This window comes from Cetorhinus maximus, chromosome 16 (assembly GCF_964194155.1).
Source record: "Cetorhinus maximus chromosome 16, sCetMax3.hap1.1, whole genome shotgun sequence".
Lineage (NCBI taxonomy): Eukaryota > Metazoa > Chordata > Chondrichthyes > Lamniformes > Cetorhinidae > Cetorhinus > Cetorhinus maximus.
Window position 1 is genome coordinate 34,533,247 of NC_135894.1, and position 13,888 is coordinate 34,547,134.

Sequence of the window (13,888 nt, forward strand, 5' to 3'; positions counted from 1 at the left end):
AGGCATGGACTGCTTCAGTACTGAACTCCAGATATCAAAGTGCTATGGCTGAAGCATTGTTATATATGGACAGTAATGCTCATTACATGTAATTATTAAATTGCTCCATGTAGCAGATACACACAAAATTAATTAGATCCTAATCAGGAGATGCCTAGGGAGCAATCCTGGATTGCTCATTGATGCAGGTTTCTTCTTTTGAGATAGTAACAAGGATACAGTCAACCATTCTTTGTTTCCACTATGTTTTGGGTGCTTGCACAATGGAAAATTGAACAAGACTGCTTAATTTATTCTAACCAAGGCCAAAATAACTTGAGTCCCATGGCATCTACGCAGGTGAAGTGACAATTAAGTGTGGCAGTAAATAAAGCCACACAGGAAACAAAGGGTAATGGTCGATGGAAGCCCTTGCGAATGGAAAGTTGTCTCAAGTGGTGTTCCACAGGGCTCGGTGTTGGGACCCTTGCTGTTTGTGTTATATATTAACGATTTGGACGTGAACGTGGGGTGCACAATTGGGAAATTTGCAGATGACACAAAGATTGGCCGAGTAGTGGATTGTGTAGACGATAGCCATAATCTCCAAAACGATATAGATGGGTTGATGGAGTAGGCGGTAAAGTGGCAGATGGATTTTAACATAGAGAAGTGTGAGGTCATACATTTAGGGAGGTCAAACAGTTACAGGGATTACACAATAAATGGGAATATACTAAGAAGGGTAGATGAAGTGAGAGATCTTGATGTACAAGTACACAGGTCCCTGAAGGCAGCAGTTCAAGTAGACAAGGTTGTAAAGAAGGCATATGGAATGCTCTCCTTCATTGGCAGAGGTATAGAATATAAAAGTAGGGATATAATGTTGGAATTGTATAAAACACTGGTGAGGCCACAACAGGAGTATTGTGTGCAGTTCTGGTCACTACATTACAGGAAGGACGTAATAGCTCTGGAGAGCGAGCAGAGGAGGTTTACAAGAATGTTGCCAGGGTTAGAAAAGTGTAGCTACGAGGAGAGATTGGATAAGTTGGGGTTATTTTCCTCAGAACAAAGAAGGCTGAGAGGTGACTTGATTGAGGTGTACAAAATTATGAAGGGAATAGATAGAGTGGACAGGATAAAATTGTTTCCCTTGATGGAGGCTTAATAGAACACAGTGCACACCAAACAGAAATTAATCAAGGTATCTGCCAGTACAGGCAGAAGGTAGTTTTAACAGTCATAATTTTTCAAAAAGCTTGACAACTAACTGGAACATTCCAGATTTAGGTACAGCAATTAAGCATCACCTTCTACATTACTAAATCTGACAGGAGAGCTCTTATGCAAGGCAGTGGAACCTACTTGAACTGACTCAATTTAGCACACTGCTGCTAAATCCAAGTGATGTTGGGATAGTGGACAAACCAGATTTGGGTGATACTGCATTTCATGTTTTTTTTAATCTTTCATGGGATGTGCACGTCGCTGGCAAGGCCAACATTTGTGGCTCATCCCTAATTGCCCTCGAGGTGATGGTGGTGAGCCACCTTCTTGAACTGCTGCAGTCCATGAGGTGTAGGTATACCCACAGTGCTGTTCGGGGGGGAGCTCCAGGATTTTGACCAGCGACAATGAAAGAATGGTGATATAGTTCCAAGTCAGGATGGTGAGTGACTTAGAGTGGTTGCTCCATGTCCACAATCAAGAAATTAAAGTATAATCACACACATTAAAATTACTACTCATGGGATCTTCGATGAAGATTGTACAAATCTCTCATGCTGGGGAAGATTACATGAGTATAGACACTGAAGTGTTGAGGGAATAAAAATGTATTAGAAAAAGCAAAACAAAATCCTGATTGAATTAAACTTAAGCAACAGTTTATTTCTCACACGCATTCAAATGCAGTGGCTTTAGCCGGAAACATTCCAGCCATTTTATGCACAGTGTGATCTCTTAAATAGGTTGGAGGATGAATGACAAGTTGATCTGTGCTTTTATTTTAAAACTATGTAACAGCTAAAACAGCAATGTCATCCAGGACACCAACAAAAGTTCCTTTTAAGGCATCAAATAATGCTTTGGGATCTTGATTTTTAACCAGAAAAGATAAACAGGACTTTCATTTGTCATCTCAATGAAGGACAATACTTCCAACAATGCAGAACTGAGAGTTTAGATTATTAGCTCAAACCCCTAATCCAGAAGTAAGTGTGCTACCAACTGAACCCTACTGACACAATGCGGTGAAAAAGATTTCATTCTGGTCATTCAATTAATAAACCTCATTTTGCCTAGTAGTAAAACTCTCAAACTGAAGATCAATAATTCTGAATTCTACCCATGAAGTAATTAATCTGAATAATGAAGCTTAACCCACGTAAAATCACACTAACATCAAAACTTTATGCCACACCACAAATACTATCATGTCCATTAATTAGCTAAGCCACTGACTTGTGAAAAAATGTATTTCCCTGACTCATACTTGGTGGGGGATTTTTGGCTAAAAACAGCAGTTTATATCGAGAAACATCTCTGAAATGTGTTAGAAAAGAAAACAAAGACCAACAGGAACAGCAGAAAACTGTTAACATGACCACTCTCAGAATCATGCAATGCAGTTTAGTGTTGCACATCAATACTGGGCATATCTGCTCCCAAACATGTAACCACAGATATTACCTTCTCCTCATAAACAGGATTCCCCAATAAACAGGAAATGTGGATGAACTCCAAATGGAGAGAGCCAAACTCTGCAAGAATGCTCGCTCGCTGCGAGGCCCACACATAATTACGGCCTATCCCACTGGAAAGAGAGAGTCAGGGTTCAGTTACAATGGCACTTCCTCTCCCATCACCATTTTCCTTAAACATACTATGTGACTTGGTTGCAGACAAAGTCACAAAGACTTAAAAAAAAGTCAAAGCTGCATCGTTGACTGCACCTAAAGTTATGCTCCATGATCAATTATTCTGAAAAAAATAAAACATAGCAGGATGTTTTAAAATGGAGTGACATCAATATTAACCAGACTGCCCTTGAATTCTACCACCTACATTAACGTTAAGGAAGGGGAGAAAATAGAATGCAATTGTACTTGCATATAATTTCAGCATATGCTTGCTCAAGAAAAACTGTCATCTGCTTGTGGGATATGGGAATTGTGTAAGGCAGCTCATATTCCCCATTTGGGCATAATTCCCTTAGAATTTTTATTAAAAAAAACATAAACACACATTTCATCAGTCCAAGCACAAAGAAATCAGTGAACACAGGAAAATTTCAATTGCAGAAATTTGCAACTTTACTGCCAATTTGATTTGAGAGCCAAGCAGCATCTCGCCACAACGACATTACCATAACCCAATAAATAGAGCAATTCTATCAAAGTCTAACAAGTTAATAGCACGAATCCTAGACATTTCTGAACACTGATATAGTAGACAACTGCCGCCCTAAAACATAAAAAGTGACAAAATTAGAGCCAAATGTTGAGACAACGAGCACACAAATTTGACTTCAGGCCTGAAAAGACCAAATCAATAACACCAAAATTAAAGATGGACTTTGATGGCTTTCATTCACTATGCTTTATAAAGGATACTAAGCTATCTTCAAGTGTAGGCATTGTGCTACTTGGCTTGGTGATCATGTGGGCAACCAGCCAGAAAACCTGAACAAGCTTTAAGAAGAATGGGAATGTGCAGTTCTACTCATCCACATTGGCAACTTCAATATCTATAAACTTAATATCCACCAAATGAAGGAACATGGTGACTCTGTTTGCCAACTTTCAGAGAAGAATTCTTCTCACTTCTAAAAATTATACCTAAAAGCCAGTAAACAACATGAAAATGCTCATTCCACACTACAGTCCATCAAGTATAGGGCACGCTCTCACTGCTCTGCAAGATCATAGCAACACAAGAGATGGTCGTACCTAAACCAGAAACTTACACAAGGAAAAGACGAGCTGCTGGGGGGCACTGTAACGCTTTGCATCAATCCAAATATTCCTTATGAAGTACCAGCTTTAAAGCATCACACACTAATAATCCTGTGTACTGAACTATAACTTCTGTTGACTTTAGAATATTGTTGTGTATGCAGTTAGTCTTTTCCTGAATGAAAACTGTTTGAATTTGTGTTAGGGAGTTAAGCAAGGCAATTTTTCTCAGTATAATGCTTTCAGAAATCATAGAACTATAGATGCTTATTGCATAAAATAACTCAATTTGTCACACTATATGTGCTGTGTTTTTGAAAACAAATCCCACTACCCTGGTATCCTCCACAGTTTTGTATTGTCCTCTGCTTCAAGTTATACAAGGTTCATTTTTAAAAATGCAACAGTCTCTGCCTCAACTATTCCCTACAGCAAAGCATTTCATGCTCAGAATTCTGAATTAATCTATCTATTCATCCTCTTACTGACAGTATTAAATTGATAAAGCCTCGAGATTAACTCCCCAACCAAAGGAAATGATCTTACCCTATTCTGAGTATCAAGGCCATTCATAATTTTTTTATACCTCTGCTAATGTGCTGAGGCTGTTTTCTCAAGGGAAAAGACGACTAAGGGGTGACCTGATAGAGCTCTTCACAATTAAAGGGTTTGACAGGGAAGATGCAAAAAATATGTTTCCACTTGTGGGGGCAGACCAGAACTAGGGGCTATAAATCTGAGATAATCACTAATAAAATAAATAGGCAATTTCTCCTGAGATTAGTTAGAACTAACTAAATAGTTGAATCGACAGCATAGATGCCTTTCAGGGTAAACAGAAGGAGGAAAAGAATAGAAGGATATGTTGACACAGGTGAGGAAGGATGAAGGAGGATGGAAGGAGGCCCATGTGAAATAAAAGCACCAACATAGGCCTGTTGAATCAAGTGGCCTGTTTCTGTGCTAAAAACTATGCAACACTGCAAAATCTCCTTATCCTTCACTGCTCCACTGGAAATAGCCCCAACGTCTCAACGTAGTTCACCATCCTGACATCCTGGTGAATTTACACTAAGCACACTCTATAGCTATTATATCCTTTCTATTTGACATGTCTAAAATGGCACATAATACTAAATTGTGGTAAATATTGCCTTATACAAGTGAATCATTAGCTGTTTACTCTTGTATTCCATGTCTCTATTTACAAGACATTGTTTATGTCTCGTGTGACATGGTATCCAAAGACACAGGGTAAAGGGACAACTCCCAAGGGCACCACCAACACTGCTCTTAATTGATTATCAGAAGGCACCAATACCATCCAGCGGACCCGCCCGAAATCCACTACTCCTTCCCTCATTTGTTGCATCAGCAAATACAACAGTTGGCACTTGGCCTTCAAAAATCATCTTCATGACATTGGAAAATTCATGTAATAAGGAGGAGGAATCAAATCTGCACCCACCAGCCCTCCCTGGTGTCTTTTGTTGATCTAATATGCACTTGACTTAACTAAAGACACCCAAGAGAAAGTTCTTAAATTAATATGAATTGCCACTGTGCAAAGAATAATTGTTTATGTAAAAATCAGACAATAACCCACAATCTTAATTCTTCAATATCCTCTATAGTTTCATTAGAAATCATTCTAAAATATACAACTGTGTGTATTAACAATCTGAACATTTATGTTGTATTACTAAACATTACAATCCAATTATTCAAACTTGTAAGCCTGTGCTTTACACAAGCCTCTCTCCAATGATCACCCTGATTGAGTTCCCTTGAGTTTACCCATATTTCTGTTTTGTAAGACTGTACACTCAAAATAGCAATACCATTTTATGTAATAAGATTGTTATTCCAAATAAATTATTACTTTATGCTTTATCTAAAAAAAAATCAATTTGCAGCAATTAGCTCAATTAGAACCAACTATTACATGCAGGGTTGGCATCAAAAGGTACATGAATGACAGTAATATGCACATCATAGAATGGTTTTTAAAAAGTTATTCACACTTCTGTAGAACTACTTTACAAAAATAATAACAGAAAACAAGTGATTTTTGTTCGCAAATTCAAGGACAGCAATGAAAAAGGATTTATATATGCTTTTAGATAATTATCTCAGCTACTTTCTGCATTCCACTTAAAGAGAGCACAGAGCATGGGAAAACTCCTGAGCATATTCTCAAAAGTCATAAAATATAGGATACTATTAAAAGACCTAATAAAGCATGCAGGATATTAATAAAGGTCGTGTATCCTTTATCTCTAAATCCGAAAACTGAAAACATTCAAAAAACGCACTTTTTTTGAACCTCATCAACCTTTAACATGGGAAGTCTGTGACCCAAGCTGACACGACCCCGAGCCAACAAAAACCTCACCGGCCACACCAGACCTTTAGCACGGGAAGTGTCTCACCCGAGCCAACACAAACCTCGCCAACCGTATTTGACCTTTAGAGCAGAAAGTCTAACACTGTTTACTTTCCTTCAAGCAGATCGCAGGTGGTTCCACAGGTGGGTACTGATAACAGGTACCCTGTATTTATTATTGTGGTACATTTTACTTTTCTAGCCATTTTCCATATTTTAGACTACAGCTTGCTTAGGCTTCGGCCATTGAAACGCAAGTAGGTCTAGGCCTATTTGCGGCTCCAAAAACTGAAATTATCTGAAATCTGAAACGCAATCACCCTCGAGGGTTTCGGATAAAGGATACACGACCTGTAATAAAAATGCAATGTGGCCTTTTTAACTATAATCTTGGTTACCGTAACTATAAAATGCTATGTGTTTGGTAGCTGGCTTCATATTTCATTCATTTATCACTTTGTCCTTTCACCACATGTTGCTGCAAAATAACCTAAATAATCTGTCTCTTCAATCCTTTCTCAAATGCAAGTCTCATGATAATTTCATCACTAAATGTTTATCATCAGTTTACTTTTTAAAAAAAATGTATTACATTTTTCATGCTATCAGTTCCAGGCAAACTTGAAATATTTGCATCATGTTAATTTCGGATTAAATTTGAGTGCTAGATGTTAGAATATACTTCCTTGCATTCAATGCAAATTGTTGAATAATGCGCCATGTTGTCAAGCAAGCAGAGAAATATTTTTGACACACTAAGTTGAAAAAACACACACAGTGACAAGACATGACCAATCTACAGCCTATCTTGTATGTCACATACATCATGCAGCTAGATTGCGTTACAATGACTTAATGTTTGAATCCTTGGAAAATATCAGTTTGTCAAGAGTTTCAAATATAGGTTGTGCCCTGTATTTGTGACCTGCTGGGTGTGGGTATGCGTGAAATACAAAGAAAGGGATGCAAGGTTGTTTGAGGTCTTGACATAAACCAATAATATATGTGGAATTAACTGAAAGTCAATATGTGCTATACAGTTACACACACTTAGTGACCTGAGAGCTAAAACGATACACTTGTTGATACTTGTTACAGTTCTTGCCATACAAAAAGCTTTCCCCTCTGTCTCCATAGAAGTATCAATTATCATTGGATTGTATCTGTAAGTCGATTCCATGATAACTTGCTAATTCAGAATTTGTAAAAAGATTTGAAACTTTTAAATCGCAATTAAAACAATCTGTTAGTTGATAACCTGCAAGTTGATAAAATTAGCATCTTTGTTTTCATGTATTTGAAAATGACCTTAAGTATTATAACGCACATGAAGAAATGCTCAAAATCTTCAGCCAAGTGAAGAATTTAATTTAAATCTAAAGCATCTCATTGCTCAAAAAGAAAATAATCTAATGTAAGATGACAAATAATAGATAAAAAATACCACTAAAAACACTAGAATTTATATATCCTTCCAAGAAAGAACATTGTATCTTTTCTGAAAAAAACAGCAAATGGTGGTTTGATGATCAATGTCAAAAAATATATAACGCCTAAATATTAATCCTAACCATTCCAATGACTGCAGTGTAAAATAATTCATGTCCATTCCATATAATTTAACGAATATTTGAAGATATGCCATCCTGTATTTGCAATTTTAGGTTGTAGTTACATTGTACGTACCAATCCACTAGTTTGTGTTTTGAATGCACAACAGTCACGTGGACCAGAATTATAATACTTCTCAGATTTGCTAACTTTTCAGCATTTACAAAACATGTTCCAGTACCAAACTCATGTGCATAGGGCATAGGCATGAAGGTACATGCACATTTTTTCATTCATAAACCCATCACACCAATATCGAGCATGGAAAGTGAAAGTCGATTTATTTTAAAATAAACTTGCTATACATACTTGCTTTTAGGGACAAAAAGATAATACAGCATTTCAATAATACTGCAGGGATTTTGACTCCTCCTGAGCATTCATCCAACACCCTGTTGTACACCTGTACTTTGAAACTACAATCATGCTGCCACTGTGAAATATAAACCAGGCCTGAAAATCTCCAACTGTTGCAGGATTAATTTACCCTACTTTAATGTGTAGTATGATTAGATGCCAGTGAAGCAAAAGTGGCAGTAAAACTCATTCCATTCTTTCCTTACTCAACCAGTGTAGAAAGCAATATTAGGTACACAAACTCACCTCTTCAAATTCACCATAGCCCAAGGGATGCCTGTGGGGGTATTAAAGGAAGGCAGCAGCTTCTCAGCAAGTTGTGCAGCTTTCTGCTTGAAGACCTGGAGAAGCATATGAAAATATAAAAACCACTTTTTTCATACTTGAGAATAAGTAAGTAAAACGATAGAGATGTAAAACAGCAGTTTCTAGGATAACTGGATCATCCCAAAGGAATTTTGACAAAGAGTTTTTGAAGATGGTAACCCTCTTTGATGGTATCTAGATCCCCATGCACTGAAAACAATAATTCACTTCATGCTTGCAAAATCCTGTAGGCAGCTCTCTCAAGCAGGAGGATAGTTTCTAGCAACTCAAGCTTCAAATGGCCCAGATACATTAAAAGCTAAACGAATTACAACTTTGGTCATGTACGAAATAATGCAATTACTGCAGTTTACAGGAAACTACCTACTCGTTTCACCTAACCACAGAATTGTCTGCGTATGGTTCTGGATTGACAGCAACTGACTTCGGAACATGCCCTGATGTGTTTAGAGTCTACAGAGGGATACAAACAGATTTAAGTGAGCGGGCAAAAACTTGGCAGATGGAATGTAATGTGGGAAAATGTGAGGTTATGTACTTTGGCAGGAATAGAGGAGCTGAATATTATTTAAAATGGAGAAAGACTGAAGAAAGCTGCAGCACAGAGGGATTTTGGGGTCCTCGGTCATGAATCACAAAAAGCTAGCATACAAGTTCAGCAGGTAATAGGTAAGGCAAATGGAATGTTGGCCTTTATTTCAAAGGGAATGGAGTATAAAAATAGGGAAGTCTTGCTAAAACTATATAAGGCACTAGTTAGACCACACCTAGAATACTGTGAACAATTTTGGTCCCCGTATCCAAGGGAAGATATACTGGCATTGGAGGCAGTCCAGAGAACATTCACTAGGTTGATCCCAGGGCTGGATGGATTTTCTTATGAGGAGAGGTTGAGTAGGTTGGGCCTGTACTCATTGGAGTTTAGAAGAATGAGAGGCAACCTTATTGAAACATATAAGATTCTTAGAGGGCTTGGCAGGGTAGATGCTGAGAGGTTGTTTCCCTTTGTGAGAGAGTCTAGGACCAGAGGGCATAATCTCAGAGTAACGGGGTGGCCATTTAAGACAGAAATGAGGAGGAATTTCTTCTCTCAGAGGGCAGTCAATCTGTGGAATTATTTACTGCAGAGGGCTGTAGAGGCTATGTCATTAAGTTTATGCAAGGCTGAGACAGACCGATTTTTAATCAGTAACGGAATCAAGGGTTATGGAGAAAAGGCAGGAAAGTGTTGATTATCAGATCAGCCATGATCTCACTGAATGGTAGAGCAGACTCAATGGGCCAAATGGCCTACTTCTGCTCCTACATCTTATGGTCTTGTGGTCAATTTTCACTTTCCAAGAACTCGCCTTGGAATCTTCTTCCAAACCGACACTTCCTCTCAGATGCCTTCCACAAGGGTTTCGAGCTCTCCTTCTGATGTTCCTTTCCCCTGGGTCACAGCAGGCATTCAAGCCTTCTACCACACATTCTCACTGACTCAGCTGTCAACCGTATATCACAGCTTCACATGCCCAAAGCAGAGTTACAGACCTTCAGTTGTCTCTTTGGGCCTTCTGGCTTCTCATAAGCCTTTATATCGCTTTGACTCTGTTCCTGCAGCTTGGAGCTTTCAGCTTGAAGCTTGGAGCCTTTCTCTGCCCCTCATTCTTAACTTCACTTAACAGAACCTTTTCCAGGTTCCTGTCCTTCCTTTGACTAGAAGGTCTGCTTGGATTTTTTCCTGTTCCACTCCCCAAGATTTTAGTTTGGGACTGGCTATTTGTCCCTTTTGTTCCAGTCTCTCTCTGGCAGCTACTTTCAACCAACCTTAGCCTGGAACTGGCTATCTGCCCCTTCTAGGTTGCTTCTGCTTGGCAGTTGTCTTCAAACTCAACCGAACTCAAACAGCTTCGAAATCAAACTGCTGTTTCCAGTTTTTTCTGTGTGTATGTGCCTGCCTCTCTGGACACCTGTTGCTAAGCAACAGCCCAGTTTTTTTTCTACTGTTTGCTTAACTTCCCCAACAGTCATTAACTCATTATAAATGCAGGCACCTTTTAAAGTGCAACTGAAACTCAACTTTACCTTTTCTCAACATACAGATACAGAAATACAAATCAAACTTAAACATTAAAGCTAAAACACATTCCGAACACCCACAAATACCAATATAACTTACTTAGACTATCTCTATTTCCTAACATGAGCTAATCATTGACCGTCTCTGAGGGAGGAATCGCCAGTGAATATGGCACAGGTGGCAGCCACGTGCTGGCCATCTCCCTTCCTAGGGATTTCTGGAAATAAAAAGTCAGACATATTTCAAGATATTGAGGGGGGCAGGAAAGTCAGCATGATTCCCGCTGGCTAGCTGGTAGGTTCCCGTGCCAGATCATACACTTTTTAGCTAATTATTTATGCATTAGCAAGCAGTTCGTCGAATCTTATGGCAGGACAGGCTGGGATTCATCCACTCCGCTGTTACCTCATGGGTCAAAGTTCCGACTACCATATATAAGCAGCACCCACCTATATTCACTCTCTACAGCCCAGGGCCTGTAGTGGGGAGTGATGGCTCCAGGATGAAGGAAGCTCTCTGCACCCAAATTCAGCAACAAGTGCCTGGAGAGACTCCTCCAGGCAGTCCAGGAGCGGTGGGAAGTCCTCTGCCCCACAGATGGCAGCAGGAGGTCCATCAACCTCACTACACCAGCTTGGGAGGAGGTTGCCAGGGAGGTCAGCACCTGTGGGCCTCAGAAGAGGACCACCCTCCAGTGCAGGAAGAGGATGAATGATCTCATCCATTCTGCCAGGATATGTCAATCTTCTTCTCACTCTCAACTTACACTCTCATAAGGCCATCAGGCATTCGCTGGGTTACAGTGCACAGGGATCTCACAGAAGGGGCATCACCACTGATTCTCTCACACATGCTTTAACAACATCATCTCCTGTAACATTATGCACAAGACGCGTCTTCAGCGCTTACATAGAACCACTCAACATTTACACCATGCATGCACATCATCTACTCTTGCATCCGTGCTGCTTACACTCTATTCATCTGCCTTTATGCAAGGCAAGATCGACCACAACAGGAGTTCCCAGACTGGACAGGGGGGATGCCGGAGTTGAGGCCAATCCCCCACTTTGAGGAGCAGGTGGCAGAGCTCACCAGTGAAGAAAGGGACTGTTCCTGCATGGGAGGCAAGGTCAGAGGTTCCCAGCAAGCCAGTGAGGGTCCATCCAATTGTCATCGACCATCCACCTACACCAAATGGTCTTTAATGTAGGTTACTCGCTAGCCAATCACTAATTCTCTCTTCTCTCTATTACCTGCACCAGCAAGAAAAGGCACTGGGAAACCATCCACCAGCACATCAGCCCCAGGCCCCAGAGCATCTAGCATGAGAAGGCTGAGGAACTATCCAAGAAAGACCCGTCACTGCGTTCACCTGTACCCTCCACCAGCGCAGACACACACACACTTAGGTGGGTTCTAGTTCTAGACCAGGCTCGGGGTCGCCATCTGGTGAGCACGGCACAGAAACCTGTCTACAGCAGACAGAGGTGATGACAGCCAACGTCTCAGACATACAGAGGACTGCTGGAGGCCAGGCCTTTGTTGAGTCAGAGTCTGAAGATAAGCCTCTGGAATCAGCCGTAAGAGAAATGTTGGGGCTCCAAAGACAGGTAGGAGAATAACAGGCAGGGGTGTCAGAGGCCATCACAGATTAGAACAAAGAACAGAGGAATCTGTCTACATTCTGTGTGATGTCATTGCTCGGACATGCAAGTGCATCGAGGGCACCACTGGAAGGTTGACATCCGCCATGGAGACTAATCATGAGTGGAATCCATCATTGGCTAGGTAAGAGGGAGACAGGGACATCTAGACCTCCCTCCTGGTTCCACTTCTCCTCAAGGAGTCAGCGTCACTTGGACACCCTGGGGCAATACACCTAGGACTCTCTTAGGATGTCCAGCCACTCCAAAGCCCTTCTGCCTGTGACTCCAGCAACCCCAGCTGCTCAGGCCAAGGAGGGTGCACCTGCCTCACAGTAGGAGACCCTTAGCAGGCTGGCGCAACCCCCTCCCCATCACGCCAGACCTCCAGAGGATGCCCGCCAAGGTCACCTCAGACAACAGGACATAGCATTCAGCAGGCTGCCTCCACAACTACTGATGTCAGGGATGGGCTTAGATGTAGCGGTAGGGTTAGGAAAGTTAAGAAGTTCTGAGAGCATAATGGTGGCATGGGTGTTAGCTCACTGTATATACTTTGCACATGTGTAAATATATTTCGCATTTCTGTCTCAAAGTCTCATCTAGCGAATGGCTATTACATCTGATGGAATGCTCCTTGGTCATCCAAATGTAAAAGATGTCCTTCCTCCTCACTTATCTCCCATCCTGTCCCTCAAATCTTTCGCATCTTGTTCAATCTCAGATCAGTAAGTCGCTTTTATGAACACAGGAGCAACATGAATAAAGCCAGTTGCTCCATCAACATGGCAGTTGGACAATTCATAAGTAAGACTTGCATCAGAGGATCATATAATGTGGCCTCGTGAGTATAGGTTTTGGAGGTTTATTAACCTGATGCTACTGCACTGAAGTCTGCTCTGTATGGATGTTATAGGTTTTAAAGGTGACCCACCTTGGAGTCATTCCAGATAAAAACAAAAAACTGCAGATGCTGGAAATCCAAAACAAAAACAGAAATACCTGGAAAAACTCAGCAGGTCTGGCAGCATCGGCGGAGAAGAGCAAAGTTGACGTTTCGACTCCTCGTGACCCTTCAACAGAACTATGTAGAGATAGGAAAGGGGTGAAATATAGCCCTATATAATACTCCAGGCATACTGCCGTGAATGCACTGATGCCTGCAGTGCTGTTCCTGCCTCTTGAAGGTTGCCATAGGCAGTGAAATGTTGGAGAGACGATTGAAAAGTCTGCACTATGTCTACTTGCTTCACAGTGAGCACTGGTAGAGTTCTTATCGCATTACAGAATGGCCACATGCTCCATAGGCTGCCTAGCCTTCCAAGGATGAGGCCATCGTCGAGCAAGATTGTAACTAAACTTTCTGAGCTTAATGTCTTTGAGATACTGAGGATAGCAAAGAAGATGTTAATGCGTACCCTCTATCAAAGGGACAGGTGAAATGAGTTCATATGAGCTAGTTGTCTTCATTGCCCTGGAACCTTGTTGCTATAAGGGTCTCACGAGCACATCTGCCAGGTCTGATCTGTGTAATGGCCTCTTCCTGTGGGGTGTCAATGTT

At 40.8% G+C, this 13,888-nt stretch overlaps 1 protein-coding gene across 3 annotated transcripts in view; it reads right to left on the reverse strand.

Annotated features, from left to right (window-relative positions):
• The window catches only part of LOC144691500 (mannosyl-oligosaccharide 1,2-alpha-mannosidase IB-like), a 157,704-nt gene that overhangs the window by 59,736 nt on the left and 84,080 nt on the right, over positions 1–13,888 (reverse strand). For all 3 annotated transcript variants that reach the window (XM_078559642.1, XM_078559644.1, XM_078559643.1), the window contains exon 6: positions 8,539–8,633. In XM_078559642.1, coding sequence (XP_078415768.1) covers positions 8,539–8,633 — 95 coding nt within the window. The remainder of the gene's footprint in view (positions 1–8,538; positions 8,634–13,888) is intronic.